The following is a 20,369-nucleotide window of genomic DNA, read 5'->3' on the forward strand; positions in this document are numbered from 1 at the left end:
GATAAACTTCAGTCTTAATAAGCAGAGCACATAACTTTTATTGTTAATGTAAAGACTTTAGTGTTTTAGAGCAGTTTTGAGGTGCATAGCAAAATTGAGAGGAAGATCTAGAGACTTCCCATATACCTCTTGCCGCCCCACATTCATAGCCTCTCAGCAATATCCCCCCCACCAGAGGTACATTTGCTACACTGACACATCATCATTACTCGAAGGCCATGGCTTACATGACAGTTCACTCTTGGTGTGTTTCACTATGGGTTTGGACAAATGTATAATGACATGTATCCATCATTATAGTATACAGAGTATTTTCACTGCCTTAAACACCTTCTGTGCTCCACCTATTCACATCTCCCCAACTCTACCTCAACTACTGGCAACCACTGATCTTTTTACTGTCTCCATAGTTTTGCCTTTTACAGTTGGAACCATACATATGTGCCTTTTCAGATTGGCCTCTATCACACAGTAATATTCAGTTAAGGTTCCTCATGTCTTTTCATGGCCTGACAGCTTATTTCTTTTTAGAACTGAATAATATTCCATTGCCTGGATGTACCAGCTTATTTATCCATTCACCTAGTGAGGGACATTATGGTTGCTTCCAAATTTTGGAAATTATTAATAAAGCTGCTATACACACTCATCTGCAGGTCTTTGTGTGGACATTAAATTTTCAATTTCTTCGAGTAAATACCAAGGAGCATACAACTTTTGGAAAATTCTGGGTCACCTATCAGTATCATGAGAATTAAAATGAAAGCATCTGGCACAGTACCTAGCATACAGGAAAGGTTCAATAAATGCTAGTATACTTTCAATTCTGCAATGTCTTCTAATGCTACCAAATCACATACTAAGCCAGGCCAGGATATTTAACCATTAACCAGCAGTTAATGTTTATTCCATCTCCTTCTTTCCTATCAGGTGCCACTTCTTGCTGTCAGTATACCTACTTTTTCAGAGGTACCTCTTCATATCTGTTGCTTCAAATCTCCTATGAACTCCAAGAATATCTTGACTGTGCCCGTAAAATGTCTGAAAACAAGTTGCCCAAAGCCCAATTTTAAAAAATTACCAAATACACAATTATATTCTGATTCAGTTTTTCAGATTCTCTCAAACTCTAGCCCTATCCTTCAACTGAGAGAGGACTCAACAATCCCAAATGTGTTATTTGTTGTGTGATTACCACCTTCTTTTTCCTGATTAAATTCTCCAATCCCAGGCCTGGGGGTGGGGGGAGTGGGATGGGCAGGGAGTGGCGAAGACAAATTTATCATGTAAGCACTGAGTTCTAGGTCACCATATTCCCAACCCTTCACTGAACAATGATAATAAGGCTGTTAAAAAGAAGATAAAGTTAACTGAAACTTAGATGCCTTAAAACTGCTTGTGTAGCATTTTTTGGAAGACCACGTACAAAAGTGGGATGACTATCTTCAAAAACAAACAACTATGTCTTTCTTAGACAGTGAAAGTGTTAACTATGGGGTTTCCTTTCAGATCTACAATAGAGAAACTGGATTCCCAGTTACAGTGGTCCAAGCAGTTACTGTAGTCCCACATTACTACTGATAGCTCTCAAAAAAACAAAAAAAATCCTGTCAAACTGCATGGCCCCACTATACACATTCAAATACTAACAAGGCACCTGTATCAAATGGCAATATTGTATAATACAGCTTAAAAAAATTCACATTCATTGTATCATTTCATCCTATATGGTAAACCTATAAGGCAGGGGTCCATTTAACATGAAAAAAGACTAAAGCTTAAAGAGTTTAAATTACTTGCTCAGAGCAAATAAATGGCAGAATCCGAAACTAAGGAGACAATGATACAGTGAAAGAAATGATTTTGTAAGTCAACTCTACTTGAATTTAAATCCTACCACTTACTACTGGAATGGGAGCTCCATGACTTTGTTTTGTTCACTGCTATATCTCCAGTGTCTAGAACAGTGCAAGTCAAAAGCAGGAGATCAGTAATATATGATAAACATTACCAAAAAAATCATTTGACTTCTTTGGACCTCTATTTCCTCATCTGTAAATGGAAACAATGAGGTCGTATCTGCTGATATGATATGATATGATATGATATGATATAATATAATATAATATAATATAATATAATATAATATTCTAGTTCAGTGTTCTTTACATAAGACCACTGATTCTCTCACTTCTCCTGTAAGCTCTAAGGAAGTAGCAGAGAACAAATGTCTATACAACTGGCAGGCAAGCTGGGTGGTAATCAGGACTGGGAGGATAAAGAGCTCAACTGTTGGCTCAGTCAAGTAGTCTGGTGTTGTCTTTGCTATTCTGCCATACCAGTGACAAAGGATCTTCTAGAAGAATCTGTCAGCTGATTGCTTATTTCAAAACAGAAAGTCTTGGCAAGAGGGAAGCACCTAATCTATATTTGTAAAATGCAACAAGGAAGAGGGGAGGGAAACCTAAAGGTAAATGAGACAGTAAGAAAAGAATACTGAGGTGAGAAGATCCAGAGTACCTATATTGATTAATTCAACTTAAGAATGGCCTCTATTCCATTTCTCTGTAATTTAGCATGCTCTTTCCAGTAAATCTAATTCTGGTGGATGAGGCAGTCTTTAGGACCATTGGTAGGTACTACCAGAGACTGAAACAAAAGGTATATGCTATTAATAAGTAGGAACAAAAATTAAAAGCAAAGGGAGATGGTACTGGTAATGGTACCATCCAGAAAGTGAAAAGACAACTCATAAATGGAAGCAAATATTTGCAAATCATATAAGGGATTGTATCCAAAAACACAAAGAACTCTTACAACTCAGTAATAAAAAAGATAAATAACCCAATTTAAAAATGGGCAAAAGACCAGGACAAACATTTCTCCAAAGAAGATATATAAATGATCAGTAAGCACATGAAAGGATGCCTGACAGAGTCATTAAGGAAATGTAAATGAAAATTACCAAAAGATACCATTCCACACCCACTAGGATGGCAAAATAAAAAAGATGGACAACAACAAATTGTCCATAGATATGTCTTGGTGAGGATGTGGAGAAACTGCAACTCTCATACATTGCTGGTGGGAATGTAAAATGATGCAGTTGCTCTGGAAGTTTGGAGGTTCTTCAAACGCTACATATAGTGTATATGACTTAGCAATTCTACCTCTAGGTATATACCCAAGAGAACTGAAAACATATGTTCACACAAAAACTTGTACATGCATGCCTGTAACAGAATTATTTATAATAGCCAAAAAGTGGGAACAATCTAAACGTCTGTCACAGAATGTGATAGATCCATAAAGTAGAATTTATCAATAAAAATAAAATACTGATACACGCTACAATGTGGATAAACTTTGAAAACAATACAGTAAGTGAAAGAAATGAGACACAGGATACTATATATAATTCCAAGAGGCTATAAAAAGTTTTAGAGCAAATAAAGATTATGATGATAAATATCAGTGACTAGCCTAAATCACAAATACTTAAGACTTCAGGAAAGCTGTAATAATTTTTAACTTAATGCCATAGATAATGTCATTTAAAATTTTTGCATATGAAAAATTCATTTTTTTCTTGAAGAGCTGGGTAAGAGAGAACTCAGTGGAGAATATAAAACTCAGTCCTCATATTATCAGAGGAACTACTAAAACCCAGCAAGAAATACATGCAAATTTAAACTATCAGGTAACATAATGAGGACAAAATTGGTATCTTTAAGGTTTTTTTTTTAACTTGGAAATCAAGATGCCATTTCCATACAATGGAACTTACTATACAATAAACAAAAAAGAGAAGAAAGGTGGTTCATAAAGCAATGGACTGATCTTCAAGATATTTAAATGAAAAAGGTATCAAGTATGTTACCTTTGGCATTAAAAGGGATGGGAGACTGTGTGTGTGCACGTGCACATATGTGTACAAATACCTATGCATATACATGTTTTTGGTGGTCTGTATGTCAGACATAAGCTTTGGGAAAATATACTAACATTAGGGCTATCTTTGGGGAGGGTAAGAGAGTAGTGGGAGGAGAGAGGAAGGGAAGCTTTCCTCAGTTTACCTTTTTGTGTACTTTGAATTTTAAGTAACATGAATGTATGCATAACGAAAGAAAAAATTAAAAAGTACTTTACCTTGCACCATTGTTCCTAATGACTTCCACGGTTTCTTCAACAAAATAGCGATCCTTGACATATGCAAAAATATCATCACAAATTTCATGTAAGCGTGAACGATGGGTAAGGTTGGTCAAGTATAAAACTGGAATAATTAGTGGTTCTGGAAAACTCTGAAGATTCTGTCTTGCTTTTTTTTCTGACTCAAGTGCTTCCTGATAGGTCAGTCCAGGTCTACCCGTCACAGCACAACTCCACACAAGACTGTTGCACAGAATGGTTCGTTCAAAAAAGTCACTGATTAAAAAACAAAAACAAAAATCCATTCATTACCTATCATTTCACAAATTTTACATTAAAAGCTGATAAAGGATTGTGTCCTCATTGCAAAATTTTGCATAGAATCATAGAACAAGGAAGGATTTACTAACTGGTCAACTTACACACTAATACAAACCTAAGAAAAAGTATATTTAAACTAGACATTTATATTTTGCAATTTTAAGGTACGTTCAGCTAAAATTGGACTTTAATTTCCATCACTTTTGAAATTGGGAGTGAAACTGAAAATAAACTCAACCTTTCTTTTTTCTTCTAATCTTCAAACTTTTTGTTCCAAAGCAGCCAAAACACTAGGGACAATTTAAGCACTTAAGTATGAACTTTATTTATTTTAAGATTTTATTTATTTATTTGACAGAGAGAGACACAGCGAGAGAGGGAACACAAGCAGGGGGAGTGGGAGAGGGAGAAGCAGGCTTCCCGCCGAGCAGGGAGCCCGATGTGGGGCTCGATCCCAGGACCCTGGGATCATGACCTGAGCCGAAGGCAGATGCTGAACTACTGAGCCACCCAGGCGCCCTTTAAGTATGAACTTTAAAAAGCTCTAACATAATAGTGAAAAACTGGCAAATCTAAGCATCTAATGATGACAAAGTTTAGGTAAATTACAGTACTTCATATAATGAAAAATCATAGTCATTAAACAGTATGAGGAGAGTTCTTAAATAACATGCTCACAGGAAAAAAAAAAAAACAACTTTCCAGTTTGATTCCCTCCTGTATTTTTGAAAGTAAAACCTTACCAAAACAATATATATAATATGGTCCCATTTGAAAGGAAGAGAAAGGCAGGAAAAGAAAGATAGCCTAAGAAGCATAAAAGATTTCTAGAATGTTATACAAAAATCAAGGCAATAGCTACAGAGTAGGGATGGGCCTGGGGGACCATTCTACTGAGTGCTTTTCTGCACTGTTGGAATTTCTTAATATGAGCATTTATTTCTTTTCAAAAATTCTATCCAGTCACTTCTAAAATGCAAGAGATCCATAATATGGAAAGATTTCTAAGGTACATTAAGTAGAAAAAACTCAAATCACTGAATAACACAAACCCATGTTCATTAATTAGAATAACAAAAATGCGTACTTATACAAATACTATAAACAGATGTTCCCTATGGAGAAAGGGAAGGACTGCGAAGGAAGGAAGAGGAAAATTTGTTATTCTGAATATGTCTATATTGCTTGAATTTGTATAATGAGCATGTACTTGTATTATTTTTACAATCAACAAATTTTAGAAAATGTTAGACGTACACAAAAAGGGTAATAATGGTTGCCACTAAGTGGTAAAGATATGGGGTAAATGTCTTTCCTTCCTCTATACTTTGGTGTACTTTAACATAGTTTCATTTGTATATTTGTCTGTAGAACGAACAACAACAAAAATGAAATCTATGAAAATAAAGAGAAATTAATCATTTCCTAACATAAATGAGATCTACAGAGGTAGATGCACATGCCAAGTTACATAAGCCTAATTCAGTACAAAGATCCTTTGAGTAGTACTTTTTAGTAGAGGAGATAATGGATGTATATCATTAAAATTAAAATTACAAAGTGGTTAAAAGATAGGTAGATATCCTTTGGGAGTGGAGAGGAAGGAAAGGAGGAGAGACAGGCAAAAATGATCACGAAATACTAGAACAGTTTTTTGGAGGAAGTGGTGCTAAGAGTTAGGTAATAAAGGAAAAGTAGGGTTGTAGAAAGAAATACCAGAGAGAAAAAAGGTGAATGTAATACGGTTCTCATAAACAAGAAAATCTATGTGAAATAGACAATTTATTAGCTAAGAGATCGACAACAGAGATACCCGGTAAGTGGTTATCAATGGTGCAGAATAAAATGAAAGAATGGATGGATCCTGAAAGAGGTCTTAAGTTTTACTGCCTAAAACTGCAGTTCACTAGAAAGCTTTGTAAAAGTTTTAAGACTTTTTATTATTGGAACAAACGTATCTGTAAGACTTAGGTTAACAAGCCAATATAGAATCAGCACATGATGTATGTGAGGTATATTTCTAATAGTTTAAACTATATTTAATACTGTTTAAGAAAAATGTATTTCAAATTTACCTTAACTAGTCTCTAAACCAGTGCTAACAGAAATAAAATGCTAGCCACACATACAATTTTAAATTTTCTAGTAGCCGCATTAAAAAAATTTTGAAGAGGGCGCCTGGGTGGCTCAGTTGGTTAAGCAACTGCCTTCGGCTCAGGTCATGATCCTGGGGTCCCAGGATCGAGTCCCGCATTGGCCTCCCTGCTCGGCAGGGAGTCTGCTTCTCCCTCTGACCCACCCGCCTCTCATGCTCTCTCTCTCTTTCTCTCTCAAATAGAGAAATAAAATCTTTAAAAAAAATAAATTTTAAAGAGAAACACTAATTTTACATATTAATTACTTTTACATATTTTATTTAAATTTAACCCAGTATATCCCCAAATGCTTTATTTCAATATGTGATCAATTTTAAATTTTTTAATACATAAACATTTTAAATTTGGGGGGGTACTAAGTATTCAAATTCCAGTATGTATTTTACCCTTATTGCCCATCTTAATTTTGATTAGTCACATTTAGAGTTCTTAATAACCCCCGGGGGCCAAGTAATGGCTCCGGTGTTGGACAGCATGGCTCTAACCATAGTGATTTGGTATTTGATAGCCTAGGGTATTTCACGCCATGTCAGGGAGACAGACTTTATACTAAGCTGAAATAAACAGTATTTAGATGTGTTCACATTGTTCAAAATGCCAAAGAGCAACGCACAAGTGCCACAAACCTCCATTAAACATGTGTTACAAGGCAGAAAAACAGGATAGTCAGTAACCATTGTTGTACATGGCTCTTCTACACCCAGGTTTCCACCTCCTCTTGCAATGTGTTTGTACTGTTTGTTTCCCTTGTGTCCATCTACTCTGCAAAGTTGTTACATTATAGCCTTGCTATGTACAAAGATCTACCCTCAGGAGGAGGGAGACAAGGACATACTACCACGGCTATTTTAAAGCAAGCAAGCAAAAAAAAAAAAAAAAAAACCCAAAAAAACAAGCAAGCAAAAAGGCCCAAGGAATGTACTTCTCCTGATTCATTACCTCCTACCAGCATGGCACCATCTCTAACATTTTATACCTTCACTTTCTCACACTTCTGTAATTCTGCTCTTCATCCATTTGCCATACACATTCAAATAAGTAGGATTTTGATAACAATAGTGAACTCTAGGGGTTAGGTAACAGTGCCTCCTCAATTTCTATAAGAAAATAAGATCATGAAAATTTTACAAGAAGCACATTTTACTATTGTGAACAAAATTCTTAAAAAACAAAATACTGTTTTATATGAATATGTTTAGGCTAATATAGATTATGTGTCCGATTTACTACTATATTCCTTCAACTATCTTCTTTACCAGAGATGAGTATACTATTGGCCTGGAGGCCAAATCTAGCCTTCCCCCTGTTTTTGTAGTTTTATTGGAACACAACCACACCCATACCTTTAGGTATTGTCTGTTATTGCTTTCTCACTACGTTCTACAGAGTTCAGTATGTACAGTAGACACCACTGCCTACAAAGTCTAAAATGTGATTTTATTTGGCCCTTTAAGAAAAGTTTGATGACTTCTGCTCTTTATCATTATTTCTTAAGAAAAAAATTGCTTCTGAGTTACCAGCTCGACTGCCAGCAAGAACACACCTTTAATTAACATAAAGTCAACCAACACTCTGGGGAACAAACTAAGGATCAAAGGGCAACATACTGTTAACTTACAGGGTTATTTGGAAAACTAAAAATCTAGTAGAATAAGATTAAGAATGACATGACATACAGAATGGCTAAAATTAACAACACAGGAAACAACAGATGTTGGCAGGCATGTGGAGAAAGGGGAACCTTCTTGCACTGTTGGTGGGAATGCATACTGGTGCAGCCACTCTGGGGAACAGTATGGAGGTTCCTCAAAAACTACCCCATGACCCAGCAATTGCACTACTAGGTATTTACCCAAGGGATACAAAAATACTGATTTGAAGGGATACATGACTGATGTTTATAGCAGCCTTATCAATAATAGCCAAATCATGGAAAGAACCCAAATGTCCATCAACTGATGAATGGATAAAGAAGATGTGGTATACACACATACGCACACACAAATGCACACGTGTCTGCGCGCACACACACACACTGGAATATTACTCAGCCATCAAAAGGAATGAAACCTTGCCATTTGCAACAACGTGGATGGAACTATAGTATGCTAAGCAAAATAAGTCAGAGAAAGACAAATACCATGATTCCACTCATATGTGGAATTTAAGAAACAAAACAAATGAACATGGGGGAAAAAAGAGACAAGCAAACCATAAAACTCTTAACTATAGAGAACAAACTGAGAGGTTGCTGGAAGAGAGGCGGGCAGGAGGCTGGGTTATATGGGTGATGGGTATTAAGGAGGGCACTTGTGGGGGCGCCTGGGTGGCTCAGGACCCTGGGATCACGACTCGAGCCGAAGGCAGACGCTTAACGACTGAGCTACCCAGGCGCCCCCCACATTGTACACTTTAAATATCTTACAAATCTATTGTTATATTATACTTCAATAAAGCTAGAAAAAAAAAGGTAACACATACACATGAAAGAAAGAAAAGCCATCCCAGCTGAGGTCCCTGACATATGACTGAGGCTAGCTCTTACTCTAACCAGCCTCAGCCTAGCCTCTAGCTGACTATAGCTAAGTGAGTGAGCACACAGGCCAGGAGAAACCACATTGGCAATCCGCAGAATACTGAGCAAATAAAATGGATGATTATTTTGAACCACTAAGTTTTAGGATGGCTCGTTACACAATAACTGTTAAGACATAATCTGTCTGAAGAAAAAGTGTATTAACACAAAACATGGTAGCCTAAGTGGATAAAAAGTAAAGGAAAGGCATTTAGGAATCTCTGCTACACCATCTAAGAATAAAAAGACTCATAGACCCAAATATCAGGATCATGTAGCAGACTTATTCCTAAAGAGGAGCTGAAAACCTAATTTGAAGACACTAGCTATGAAGATTCTCCGATTTTCCTTAAAAATTCCATGCTCACCAAATGGCCTTCAGATAATAATTAGATTTCACACATACCTAATTATCAGTATGAGAACTGGTCTGTTTGAAAGACATTTTCCCCCACTGTAAACCAATGGCATTCTAGTTTGTGTATTTAATATCTAGAGCTTAATCATTGGGGACATAGTAAAGAAGTCAAATGTCTGGGCAGACAAGAGTGGTGCCTACCCAAAGATCTAGGAAGTGAGTTTGAATTCGAAGCAGTGCCTTATGTTCTTGGTGCATGTTTCTGCCAAGCTTCAACAAATATTAGGAAAAATTCTCCATAATATGTACCATGTGGGTAGTAAATAAGAACATAAACTCTATAGTCTTAGGTATGTGAGTGAAAAGTCCAGTGTCACCAACTGCTAGATAGGTGGTTTTCGACACTGATCTCAGACTTACTCTTTACCCCAAATCCAGTTTCCTTATCTGTAAAAGAGGGCTATTGAAAGGCCTGAATTAACAAATGAGGAGCTGATGAACTATGAAAATCAGATTAAACACCTTTCACTAGAAAGCCTGGTTGAAACATAAGCCGGCCTATAAGTAATGAAGAGCTTCCTACATTTTGTATGAAAAGTATAACTCACTCGAAGATGGTAAAAACATTCCAATTCCAAGGGTCTAAATGGCTAAAAAAAATGTTATTTTATTTAGGAAATGAAGTCATTCAGTAATACAACAAACCACCTTCCTTATCCCCCCACTCTAGGATTCCTAATATTCAGACCTGACTGCTCCATTTTTTAACAATCCACAGTCCTAAATAAATAAATAAATAAAAAACTGTCAGCTAACCAAATTACAGAATAAATTTTTATCTAAGAGATTAAAGCACATGCTTTATTCTGCTCTCTTTGCCTATGAGTTTAGGTTTTTGTGGGGTTTTTTTGTGTGTGTGTGGTTTTGGAGGTGGAGGGGGAATAAAATCTTTTTTAAAGTACAGCTGACAGGGGCGCCTGGATGGCTCAGTTGGTTAAGCAACTGCCTTCGGCTCAGGTCATGATCCTGGAGTCCCGGGACTGAGTCCCGCATCGGGCTCCCTGCTTGGCGGGGAGTCTGCCTCTCCCTCTGACCCTCCCCCTCTATGCTCTCTCTCTCTCTCTCATATAAATAAATAAAACTTAAAAAAAAAAAAAAAACCACTGGCAACAGGTTTCAGTAGCTCTTAATAATAGGCTGTGTAAAGAAGTTGTTGACAAGGGTGCCTGCATGGCTCATAAGCGACTGCCTTCGGCTCAGGTCATGATCCTGGAGTCCGGGGATCGAGTCCCGCATCAGGCTCCCTGCTCGCATCAGGCTCCCTGCTCAGGCTCCCTGCTCGGCGGAGAGTCTGCTTCTCCCTCTGACCCTCCCCCCTCTCATGTGCTCTCTCTCTCTCTCATTCTTGCTCTCTCAAATAAATAAATAAATAAATAAAATCTAAAAAAAAAAATAAAGTACAGCTGACATACAATGTTAAGTTAGTTTCAGGTGTACAACTTAGTGATTTGACAAGCTTAAACATTATGCTATATTCACTACAAGTGTAGCTACCATCTGTCCCGTAACACTGGTATTACAACATTATTGACTATAGAATTGAGGGGTTTTTTTTTGTGAGCTTAGTATTTTTTTTAACATTTTTTTCCCTCTAGATTCCACACATAAGAGAGATCATTGGTATTTTTCCTTTCTGTCTGACTTACTTCATTTAGCAAAATGACCTCAAGGTCAATCCATTTTGTCCCAAATGGCAAGATTTCATTTTTTTTTTTTTTATGGCTGAGTAATATTCCTTTGTATATACACCACAATTTCTTTATCCATTCATCCACTGATAAACACTTAGGGTATTTCCATATCTTGGCTATTGTACGTAATGCTGCAATGAACATGGGAGTGCGTATATAATTTCAAATTAGTGGTTTTTGAAATTTGGATAAACACCCAGAAACTGTTGTTGGGTCATTTGGTAGTTCTATTTTTTTAAGTTCTTGAGGCACTTCCATACTGTCTTCCAGAGTGGCAGCACCAATTTATGTTTCCACCAACAGTGCAGAAGAGTTCACTTTTCTCCACATCCTAGGCAGCAACTCTTACGCTAGTCTTTTTGATAACAGCCATTCTAACAGGTGTGGGGCGGGATCTCACTGGGGTTCTGATTTGCATTTCCCTGATGATTAAGGATGTATAGCATCTTCTCATGTTCCTGTTAGCCATCTATATGTCTCCTTTAGAAAAACAGCTATTCAGATCTTCTGCCCATGTTTTAGTCAGTTGTGTTTTTTTTGCTATTGAGTTGTAGGAGTTCTTTATAATTTGAATATTAGCCCCAATTGGATATATAATTTGCAAATATTTTCTCCCAAGTCAGTAGGTCACCTTTTTATTTTGATGTTTTCCTTTTCTCTGCAGAAGCTTTTTAGTTTCATATGGTCCCACTTGTTTATATTTGCTCTTGTTGCTTTTGCTTTCAGTGTTAGATTTAAAAAATCATTGCCAAGAACTATGTCAAGGAGCTTACCGCTTAGAAGTTTTATGGTTTCAGGACTTACGTTAAAGTCTTTAATTCATTTTGAGTTTATTTTTGTATATAACACAAAAACAGTGGTCCAGTTTATTCTTTTATGCTTTAGCTTACGCATTTGCCTACAGCTAATGTGCTATTTTTAACAAGTCTTCTTTACTTATGGAAAGCAGGTCGAACAAGAGTTAGCAATTAGTTAAAGAGCATGTAGTTCAAACAAACAGAAAAAGCAGTTTGTACTGTATAATCGCTAAGGATCCATCCTGGTCATGGTCCCTTTCTCAAAAAATTCAGTGTCTAGGAAAAGAGAAAATTTGAGGCAACAAATGTATTGATTGCATTACCATGCAATAATTGCCATCTTACACTAGACAAAATGGAGAGATGATCATTTCTACCCAGAACAAAGGAGACAGTGTTAGGCTATTATACCACATAGATAAAGACAGAAAACTATTTAACAATTAAAAGGTCACTGGCAACTTCTAAGATCCAGAGTCAAAGGGAAAAGTTACTTTGCATTGTGTTGCAAAGGGAACAAGGCAGGGAGCTGTAGAAAATCTCTTTGAGATTGATTAAGGTTGAAAAGGTTATATTGGAGAAATCAAAACCTGAGCAAATAGATGAGCATAGTGGTCTTCACACCCCTACAAAAGACAAATATTCATATAATGCACTTAAAGGGTAATCTTCAAACAAATTCACATAAACCAACTGGTGATTTAATGAATGAGTGAAAACAGAGGTTTCCTTCTCCAGACTTGTGCCAAGGGTCAGATTACCATAATACTAAGGATCACCATATACCATACACCATGAATGCAATTTTGAAAAGATCTCTCTGTAATCATCTAAGAGAGAGAAAGTAATTCAAAATTTAACATAATTAAATGTCAGTCTCCTTCCATTTTTCCCAATTCAAAGTCATAAAAATTAATACCTAAGAACACTAGTAGCTCTGCTTTGTTCAGGGTAAACGATTAAATATCTTTGCTCCCAAACCAACTGCCTTTCCAGAACTGCTTGTAAATTCCAAAAACCCACATACTTCATCACTGAGAAAACAACAAAAACCAAAAAACCAACTATTTAAAAAAAATTCGTTAGTGTTATAAGACTACAAAGGACACAGTTCCTTAATATTAGTGGAAGGTAGTAGGTTTGGAATACCAAAAATCTCTTCCTTTATTTTGGCATTTCAGATTTTTCAGATTTCTCCACATCCTAGTGGAGATTATAGTAAATCATCAGGAACCAAAATATACAAAAAGTTTAATTCAAAAAGGATACAGCCCATATTCACGTTCCCTTCTAAGGTGAGAAAAGTCTCTTAAAAAGATTGCTTATTTCGAAGGGGAAAAGTTTGAAACTTAAGCCTGTTTTCTATTTTGTTGGCATTCTTAAATATAAATTGGGAATTATTACCGAGGATTTTAATTTAAACTTAAAAAAAGACATCATCCTTGTCAAGTTACCTAATCCAAATTCACTTTAGTTACAAGAGTGAACTCTATTTGAGAAACAAAACAAGTCTGTACAGGAGCAGAGTTAAGATGTGCACTCCTATTTAAAAGTACAGTCTGCTGAAAAACTCCAGATAAAACAAGTTTATGTGTAACTCTTCTGTGGAGCTGAAGAAAAAAGCAGCCTTACTTTAAAAGCTCAAAGGAACTGACTTTTCTAACCTCACTGCTCATTTCTCGGACAGGTGCACCCTTTGCCTAAAGTGCTCCCTCGATCAAGCCCCCTCTCAGAAAAGGTGTCTCCTACACACAATTTATTTCGTTGCTGTAACATTTGGTTTCTAAGCCAGAAACGGATTCCTTCTGAGCGGAGAGGATAAAGCACAAGAAAAAGGGAGGATCAGGCTGTTTCATTGATCGACCAATTCAGGTTCTCACTTGGAGATCCCGTTTAAACACACATCTCTAAAACACCCCAGTGTTTGGTGTCACAGGACAAGGGGATCTCTTGGGATAAACCAGACGAGGTACTGAAGGTTTAGTAGTTGAAACTACACAGGCAGCAGCTCCGGATTCTTATCAAAACAATAGCGAGTGGCACATGTCAGGCAGCCCACATGCGCAGGGGGATAAAAAGAGGAGACTGGCTGAGGCTGGAGTTGAACTTGTCTCAACCCCCTCCCCCATCAGCCACCGCCGCCCTTGGGGCTACGCGAAAGTGATAACTAAGGGCGCCCAGCGCCCCGCTCTCTCCCCCTTCTCTCCACCCCCGCCCGAACCCGACTTCTTCCTCACCAAGGTCTCCCGGAGGCGGGGACGCTGAGTTCTCCGGGGCCGGGAGTTAGTCACCAAGAAGAGGTGGTGACAGAGCACTCAGCTCGCGTCGCACACTCCGAGGCCTAGCCGCACCGGACGGAGAGGCCGCCCGTGGAGGCTCTCGCGTCGCGGGCCCCACTGCCCCTGGCCCGCCAGGGAGCCCCCTCCTTCCCCGAGTCTCAGCTCCGCTCCCTCCCTTCCTCCCTCCCGCCCCTCCCCTCCCTTAGGCAGCTCCAACGTCAGGCTCCTCTGCCGACCGCGGAGACGAGCCCAGCCCGGCCGTTTCCTGCCCCCGGGGGCGGGGATTCCCTCTCCCGGCCGGGGGACGGGGGCCCCGTGCCGCTGACCCGAGCGGGGATCCCCTCGGCCGCCGGGCGGGGATCCCGGAACTGGCCCCGGAGTGCGCGTGTGGCCGAGGCGGGGAGGGGCGAGGCGGGGAGTTTCCGCTGTTTGGCGGCCGGCCGGCAGCCGCGGCTAGAAGCGGTCCCCACGGCCAGCCGAGGACCCCAGCTTCCTCGGCCCCGGCCCGCACTCCCCACGCGCGCCACGGCCGGTCGCGCCGCCCGGGGACCCCGCGCAACCACCGGGTCGGGCCCGGGGGACAGAGAGACGCGGGCCCGCGGCCAGCCGTCACTTTCCAGCCGCCCCGCCAGAAGCCCAAGGCGAGGAAAAGGAGAGAGACAAAAGGACGCTGGGGAGGGAGTCCCCACACTCCCTCGCACCCCCCGCGCCCGGCCCGGCCCTTACTCGTAGTGGCGGAAGATCTCGTTGGTGACTTTACAGTAGAAAACTTCCTCGTCCGGCCGCAGGTCCGCGGGCGGCTTCTGTCTCACAAACGGCTTTCGGTGTAGCAGCGGCATCTCCCGTCCGCCCGCGGGCTCACCCGGACCCTTGGCCGCCCGCGTCGGCCCCGCTTCCCTATCAAAATTGGAGGGAAAGGAAAGCCGGTAAGGTGGGGAGCGCTCGGCGGCGGCGTGGGCCAGTCCGCGCGCCGGGGAAGCTCGACTGCCTTTTGTGTGGCTGGCGCGCCCACGGCTGCCACCGGAGCCGAGGTCGCTCCTGCCGCGCCTGGGGTGTTGAGCGAGCCGAGCCGCCGCCTCTGCCCTCCCGGCGCGCCCCACCTCCGCACGCCCGGCGGCCGGCTCACAATGGGGCCGCACGCCCCGCCGCGGGCGGGCGGTGCGGGAACTGCGGCGGCCCCCTCCCCCAGCGCCGGCTCCCAGCCCGCCGCCGCCGCCGCCGCCGCCGCCTCGGGCTCGCAACGTGCTTGGCGCGCAGCCGGCCGGCCAGACGCCGCGAGGAGCTCGCTGCGGGCGGACCCCGGCGCCGCTCCGCTTTGTTCCCCAGCTCGCCCACACTTCCCTGCCGGCGCCGGCCGGCTCCCGGGCGGCCACACGGAGCCCCTCACCTGCGAGCACGCCGACTGCCACTTCTCCACCTTTTCAACTACAAAGGCAGCGAGGGGGGTCTCTGCCCTCCCGGGGGGTCGCTTCTCGCCGGCCCCGCCGCGCCGCCCGCCGCCGCTTCTCCCGCTGCCACGGCCTGGCTCCGCGCGGGGGATCGCGTCCCACCGCCACTTCCCCGCCTCTCGGAGCTCCTGGGAAGTTTCTGATCTACTTTCGGCTCAGAAGGAGGAAGAGCTGTTGGGAGGAGCTTTTCACTTCTCGCTTCTACCTTTTTATTGGCTACTCGATGACTTTTACAGCCTGTCACTGATACAGGAAGAGACGGCGGAGAGCCTGGGAGAGCTACATTATTAATTAATGGAGCAACCCCTTGTGTAGAATCAGAAGCATCCTCCATGTTTGAGATTATCAGCCAAGAGATCTAGGGCAGGCGCTGGGGTTTCATAAACACATGGCTAACAAAGTAAAGCCTTCATCTTCAAGTCCGGCACCATCGCTCGGTTTCACGGTGGGAAAAGGATTCCAATTAAGATTTAACTTTTATTTTAAAGATGGGAAGAGAAACGAGGAATAAAAAATAGAAAGTATTTTGATATTTAACTCCAAATTAGAATTTTCATGTCTGAAAAAAATATTTTGCTTGTGTAAACATCCTCCTTGAAAAGAAAATACCTTTCTTGACAGCAGTTCTCGTTAACATTTAAAGAGGGCAACTCAAAGATTAGAAGAGGAAAAGACCAAAAAAGTATGTTAGAAAATGTCATCATGCCTGTAGGACCCGCACATGTTTAAAACTGAAAAAACACACCTTTAAAAAGTAATATTTGTAATACGCCGCTGAAAATGTTTTGCAAAGTATCAATACTCAATTCAATCATACAGAATTTTAAGGGTTATGGATTTACTACTGAATTTCCCCTAAAGCAACTTTCCCATATCCACAATTTCCATTTGTGAAACTGATTTTAATGCACATAGTACATGTGACTTTTGAATTAAAAGGAATTTTTGAAACTACAAATAATTTCAAATGTTTGCCAGCTTTGTTTTAAATTGTCTTTTTTGCTACTGCCCTTGACATTTGCTTATTTGTGGATTAACATGTAAGAATGAATCTATTAAGACGGTAGGTTTGAAGAACAGTCATTCAACGAAGGACATAAGTACCAATACTGAAATGATCACAGTTATAGAAACAATGTGGGATCATCTTTATATCTTCATATTAAGTACATGTGTACATTGGAGCAGAAAATGTAAGGAATCTATTCAAATTTCAAGAGTTATAATTTTTTAACTTCTTTCAAGATACTTTTATGGCAGCTAGCAAAATAAAATTTTGTGGAAGACACAATATACTTTGAGTGTTTTAAAATCATTAATAAAATTAATGCACCTTACTGTATGGATATAGAAGTCACAGAAGCTTGGAAATGTTCTCAGTACTAACTACTCTTCAGTCTGGATAAACTCTTCAAAAAATTATGCACTCATTTAAACTGGCCTTGTACTTAAGTGACAATTTAGAATTCCCTAAAGTATTTAATTTTCCAGGTGAAAAATTTAGAACCCATAAAGGTAATCTCAAAAGAGGATCATGGAGGATGGATAAATTTATAAGTGCTAATGAAGCATCACTCTCACAATTCAAAACCCCAACTTAACTGTTAAGCTAAAAACAGAGGAAATTTTCTCTGAATATATAATATTTGTATTTCTTAAAGCTCACTATTTTTTTTAAGTTTTTATTTAAATTCCAGTTAACATACAGTGTAATATTAGTTTCAGGTGTACAATATCATGATTCAACACTTCCATACCTCACCCGGAGTCTTAGAGCTCACTATTTGATAAGGTGTTAAAATTTTGTTAAAATCATGATCAAAAATGTTGATTTTGGGCGCCTGGGTGGCTCAGTTGGTTAAGCGACTGCCTTCGGCTCAGGTCATGATCCTGGAGTCCCGGGATCGAGTCCTGCATTGGGCTCCCTGCTTGGCAGGGAGTCTGCTTCTCCCTCTGCCCCTCCTCCCTCTCATGCTCTCTGTCTCTCATTCTCTCTCTCTCAAATAAATAAATAAATAATCTTAAAAAAAAAATGTTGATTTTATTTTTATTAAACACAAATTTTTAAACAATTGGATTCTTTTTAGTACTAATTTAAAATTGAAATTTTATTCTACTTGATCATAATATTTCCCTACTACCATATGCAGATTTCAATACTGTCATACCATCATAACTCAATTCTCTGAGTTACATACATAGGATTTATTTTAATGATTTGTGATATTTAATAATGTTATATAGTTGTTCATTGTTAATTCACAATAATGTAAGTTTAGTAAATTTTAATTAACATATTAGTTTAGTTTTGGTGTATTTATACTGCTTGATCAAATTGATAGCCTTTCTAAGTTACCTCAAAATAATACTTCTTTTAAAGTTATCCTACACATTTATTACTGAAAGCTTACCTACTGTATTTATTTCATATTTTGGTATCATGATTACTTCTTTATTACTACTTCTAAGCTTTTGAGAATGAAAAGCTCATTGCTGTTTCAGGAGGTAGTTAAGGATACTGTCATGAAATAATACTTTGTGTAAGAAAAAATTGGAAATATTGTAAACTGAAAATTAAAGTATCACATAAAAAAGAAAACAATGAAATTAAAATCATTTAATTTTTAAACAATTTAACTTACTTAAACATATATCAGGCTTTTCTTATGTGCTAAGACACTACTAGCTCCTGGGATACACTATAAATGTATCCTGGCCTTAAAAATTGTATAATCTGGGGCACCTGGATGGCTCAGTCGGTTAGCTGTCAGACTCTTAGTTTTGGCTCAGGTTATGATCTCCAGATTGTGGGATTGAGCCTGCATCGGGGCTCCGGGCTCAGCATGGAGTCTGCTTGTGATTCTCTACTTCTCCCTCTCCCTTTGTCCCTTCCGCTGCTCATGCTCTCTCACTCTCTCAAATAAATCAAATAAAATATTTTTTAAAAATGTACATCTTACAGGAAAGACAACAAAAACAAGAATTGTATGAGTACTAATGATCATGAGTAATAGAATGCAAAAAGAGAAGTAGAAAAGATTAGAAGAATATATAGAAGGAGGACCCAGGATCTGTCTCAAATGAAGTCATCCACGGGGCATGATTTGAAAGACAACAGAAAGCTCGTGTTCCAGCATTTCCTCACAGCTCCCAGGATGCAGCCCCCCACCCTCCCTCAGTCATCCCTCTGGGTGAAGACACCAGTTGCCCCTGCTTAAATGTAAAATGTAAATATGCAAGTTAGGCAGGACATATATTAGCCTAATATCAAGACATAGTTTAATATTTGAGAAAGCATACTGCCTTATGTATGTAAAAGCAAGACAAATCTATGAAATACGTATTTTAAAAGCTTGAGCTAGAATACTTTTCCTGTCATCTATTGACTGATTAAGAAAGGCTTTATTTAGGTGGCTTGGTGACACAGTAATTAGTTAGAGCTGAAAGAATTGTTTGGGAACTCTTAATTCTCTCATTTTGCAGCTGAGGAAACTCAAGCTCAGGAAATAAAATCTAGGCATCTTGACTCTGTCCAGTCTGTTTAGACCACACTGCTTTTCCCCTTGGATTTGATAATATCTAATTTTCTTGTATACCCATCTCACACTGAATCTATAAGTGAGCTAAAATACCATTCCAAATCCTTCCCAAACTGCTAAAATGTGTAAGGGGGATAAGCTGTATTACTCATGATCAGAGATAATCATTTATTTTTGAGAATTATCCAGGAATTTATCTTTGAGAATGGGGATAATGAGAATCCTAACTTTGAAGAGCTGACGAGTCCTATCTCCCTGTTTCAGTTAACACATCTAACAAATATAAACACTTTATATCCCTTACCTCTAAGGAGCAGTTATTAAAGTACTTAAGTATAGCTGCCCTGAGCTCTTCTGAGAAAGAGGTCTTAGAAGTATATACAAGGGATATTTTCAACTTTGTAACTCTTTTCCTCAATACCTGTATCTGACATCAGTCTCAACTCTTTATGTTCTCTTAATGTCTTCCTCACTAATTCATGGCATTTGACTTATAAAAAATTTCTATGTGAAGCAATGAACATGTTTTCCTTAATATCTGAAACCACTGGCCTCGTGTTAGGATAATGGTTCTATACCTTAGCTGCCCATTGAAATCACCAGAGGGGTTTTTGAAAAACACTGACGCCTGAGCCATACATCAGGCCAGTTACAACATCTGGGGTAGGGACCCAGGCATTGGGGGGGGGGGGGGGTTGAAAAATCTACTCAGGTGATTCTAATATCCTGCCAAAGTTGAGAACTATGCTTAGAGGCAATTGGATGCTAACATGGTAATGTTGGCAAATTTGGGATGCATTTTTTTTATTCAACCCTTTGTGATTAAAGTCATGAATTATGGGATGGTAATAGCAGTAATACCAGTTGAAAGAGTAGTCTATGGCCAACATCATTATCACAATAGTTTACATTTAATGAATGATTGTAGCTTGTGAAGCACTGTGCTAAGGGCTTTAAATGAATCATCTCGTGATTCTCACAAAAAACTAAGTA

General features: G+C 39.6%; 1 protein-coding gene across 3 annotated transcripts in view; it reads right to left on the reverse strand.

Annotated features, from left to right (window-relative positions):
- BAZ1A (bromodomain adjacent to zinc finger domain 1A) overlaps positions 1–16,098 on the reverse strand; it is a 92,285-nt gene extending 76,187 nt beyond the window's left edge. The window contains exons 1-3 of one of the 3 annotated variants that reach the window (XM_045900699.3): positions 15,777–16,096; positions 15,116–15,286; positions 4,150–4,428 (exon numbers count right to left, since the gene is read on the reverse strand). In XM_045900699.3, coding sequence (XP_045756655.1) covers positions 4,150–4,428; positions 15,116–15,228 — 392 coding nt within the window. In that variant the 5' untranslated portion in view covers positions 15,229–15,286; positions 15,777–16,096. Of the gene's footprint in view, positions 1–4,149; positions 4,429–15,115; positions 15,287–15,776 lie in introns of those variants that run through there. The other 2 variants (XM_064570942.1, XM_064570941.1) reach the window with 2 other exon arrangements.
- Positions 16,099–20,369: the final 4,271 nt, after the last annotated feature.

This window comes from Mirounga angustirostris, unplaced genomic scaffold (assembly GCF_029215605.1).
Source record: "Mirounga angustirostris isolate CCGP_5_RB_7025 unplaced genomic scaffold, mMirAng1.0.hap1 SCAF_9, whole genome shotgun sequence".
NCBI lineage: Eukaryota > Metazoa > Chordata > Mammalia > Carnivora > Phocidae > Mirounga > Mirounga angustirostris.